This window comes from Lagenorhynchus albirostris, chromosome 4 (assembly GCF_949774975.1).
Source record: "Lagenorhynchus albirostris chromosome 4, mLagAlb1.1, whole genome shotgun sequence".
Classification (NCBI taxonomy): Eukaryota; Metazoa; Chordata; class Mammalia; order Artiodactyla; family Delphinidae; genus Lagenorhynchus; species Lagenorhynchus albirostris.
Window position 1 is genome coordinate 46,243,380 of NC_083098.1, and position 1,344 is coordinate 46,244,723.

Sequence of the window (1,344 nt, forward strand, 5' to 3'; positions counted from 1 at the left end):
ACTGTGTTGGAGCCAACTTCTGGAGATTTGATTTGTAAGTCTGGATGCAAGCGGAGAGAACAGGAAGGCACATGCAAGGCTGAGCACAGTGTTAGCCAGTGTTAGCTTTGGTCTAGTCCCAGACAGGTGGCTGGTGCCACTTTTGCCAGGACCATCATCTGTCCTCCATTGCTGCCAAAATAAGGAATTCTTGCCTTTCTAAGTGGGTACAAATGTTAGGCACCAGGACCACATATATGGGATAAGTAGGGTGTTTTTTGTTTTTTAAATCACAATTTGCCAAGAGCACTTTATTTTTTCTTTTCAACATCCTGTTCTGCAGCCTCCTTGGCCCTTTTTGCTGGGATGCCAAAGAGCCAGGCAATGGCGTGGGCCATGCGGAGCCTGGCAACCACCTTGAAGTTCTTCTCCTCCTCTGTGATGACTCTGGCTTTCTCCTTCTTGTAGACGTTTCGTATGGGCATGACTGGTCCCGTCAGCTGGGTGGCCAATCTGAGCTCTTCAGCAGTGCTGTCTTCCTTCTTAAGGGCCGTGGGCTTCCTGGGGAAGAGGATGAACTTGGAGCGGTACTCCTTGTGCCGCGGCACGTTGGTGGGCAGGGACTCCGTGCGCTTGTTCCGCCGCCTCGGGTCCACTGAGATCCCAATGGTCCGGGGCACCTTCTTGTGGATGCCAGCCACCCTCAGCTCCTCCAGGCTGAAGCCCCTGCCGGCGCCCACCTTGGTGTGGTACCTGACCGTGGGGCATCTCACCACCGGCTGGAGGAGGCCAGACGTGGGGCGCGGGGCGATGAGGCGCGCCTTGGCCTGCCGGCCCTTGCGTCTGCGGATTTTGCCGGCCGGCTGGTTGAACCACGTGGCCCCGCGCCCCTGACGGCCCTTGTGGGAGTGGGGCTTCAGAATCATGCCATTCCGGCTAGACGCCACGGCTGCGGCCGACTGGCCTCCTCCGAGTGCAAAGACAGCGTGTTGTTTTTATTTTTAATAAATTTATTTATTTTATTTTTGGCTGCATTGGGTCTTTGTTCCTGCGAGCGGGCTTTCTCTAGTTGCGGGGGGAGGGGGCTACTCTTCGTTGCAGTGCGTGGGTTTCTCATTGCAGTGGCTTCTCTTGTTGCGGAGCACGGTCTCTAGGGTGCACAGGCTTCAGTAGTTGTGGCACACGGGCTCAGTAGTTGTGGCTCGCAGGCTCTACAGCGCTGGCTCAGTAGTTGTGGCGCATGAGCTTAGTTGCTCCGTGGCATGTGGGATCTTCCCGGGGCCAGGGCTCGAACCTGTGTCCTCAGCATTGGCAGGTGGATTCTTAACCACTGCACCGCCAAGGAAGTCCCAGGCAGGGTGTATT

General features: G+C 56.2%; 1 protein-coding gene across 1 annotated transcript; it reads right to left on the bottom strand.

The window, feature by feature from the left end:
• Positions 1-282: 282 nt before the first annotated feature.
• LOC132519279 (large ribosomal subunit protein eL13-like) lies at positions 283-920 on the bottom strand. The gene has a single exon (XM_060147213.1). It carries the CDS (start codon positions 903-905, stop codon positions 291-293), a length of 615 nt encoding a protein of 204 aa, XP_060003196.1. The 5' UTR covers positions 906-920; the 3' UTR covers positions 283-290.
• Between the last annotated feature and the right edge of the window lie 424 nt (positions 921-1,344).

Bases quoted from the DNA above. Each gene is read 5' to 3' on its own strand.
- LOC132519279 (XM_060147213.1), bottom strand. From the start codon at position 905: ATGATTCTGAAGCCCCACTCCCACAAGGGCCGTCAGGGGCGCGGGGCC.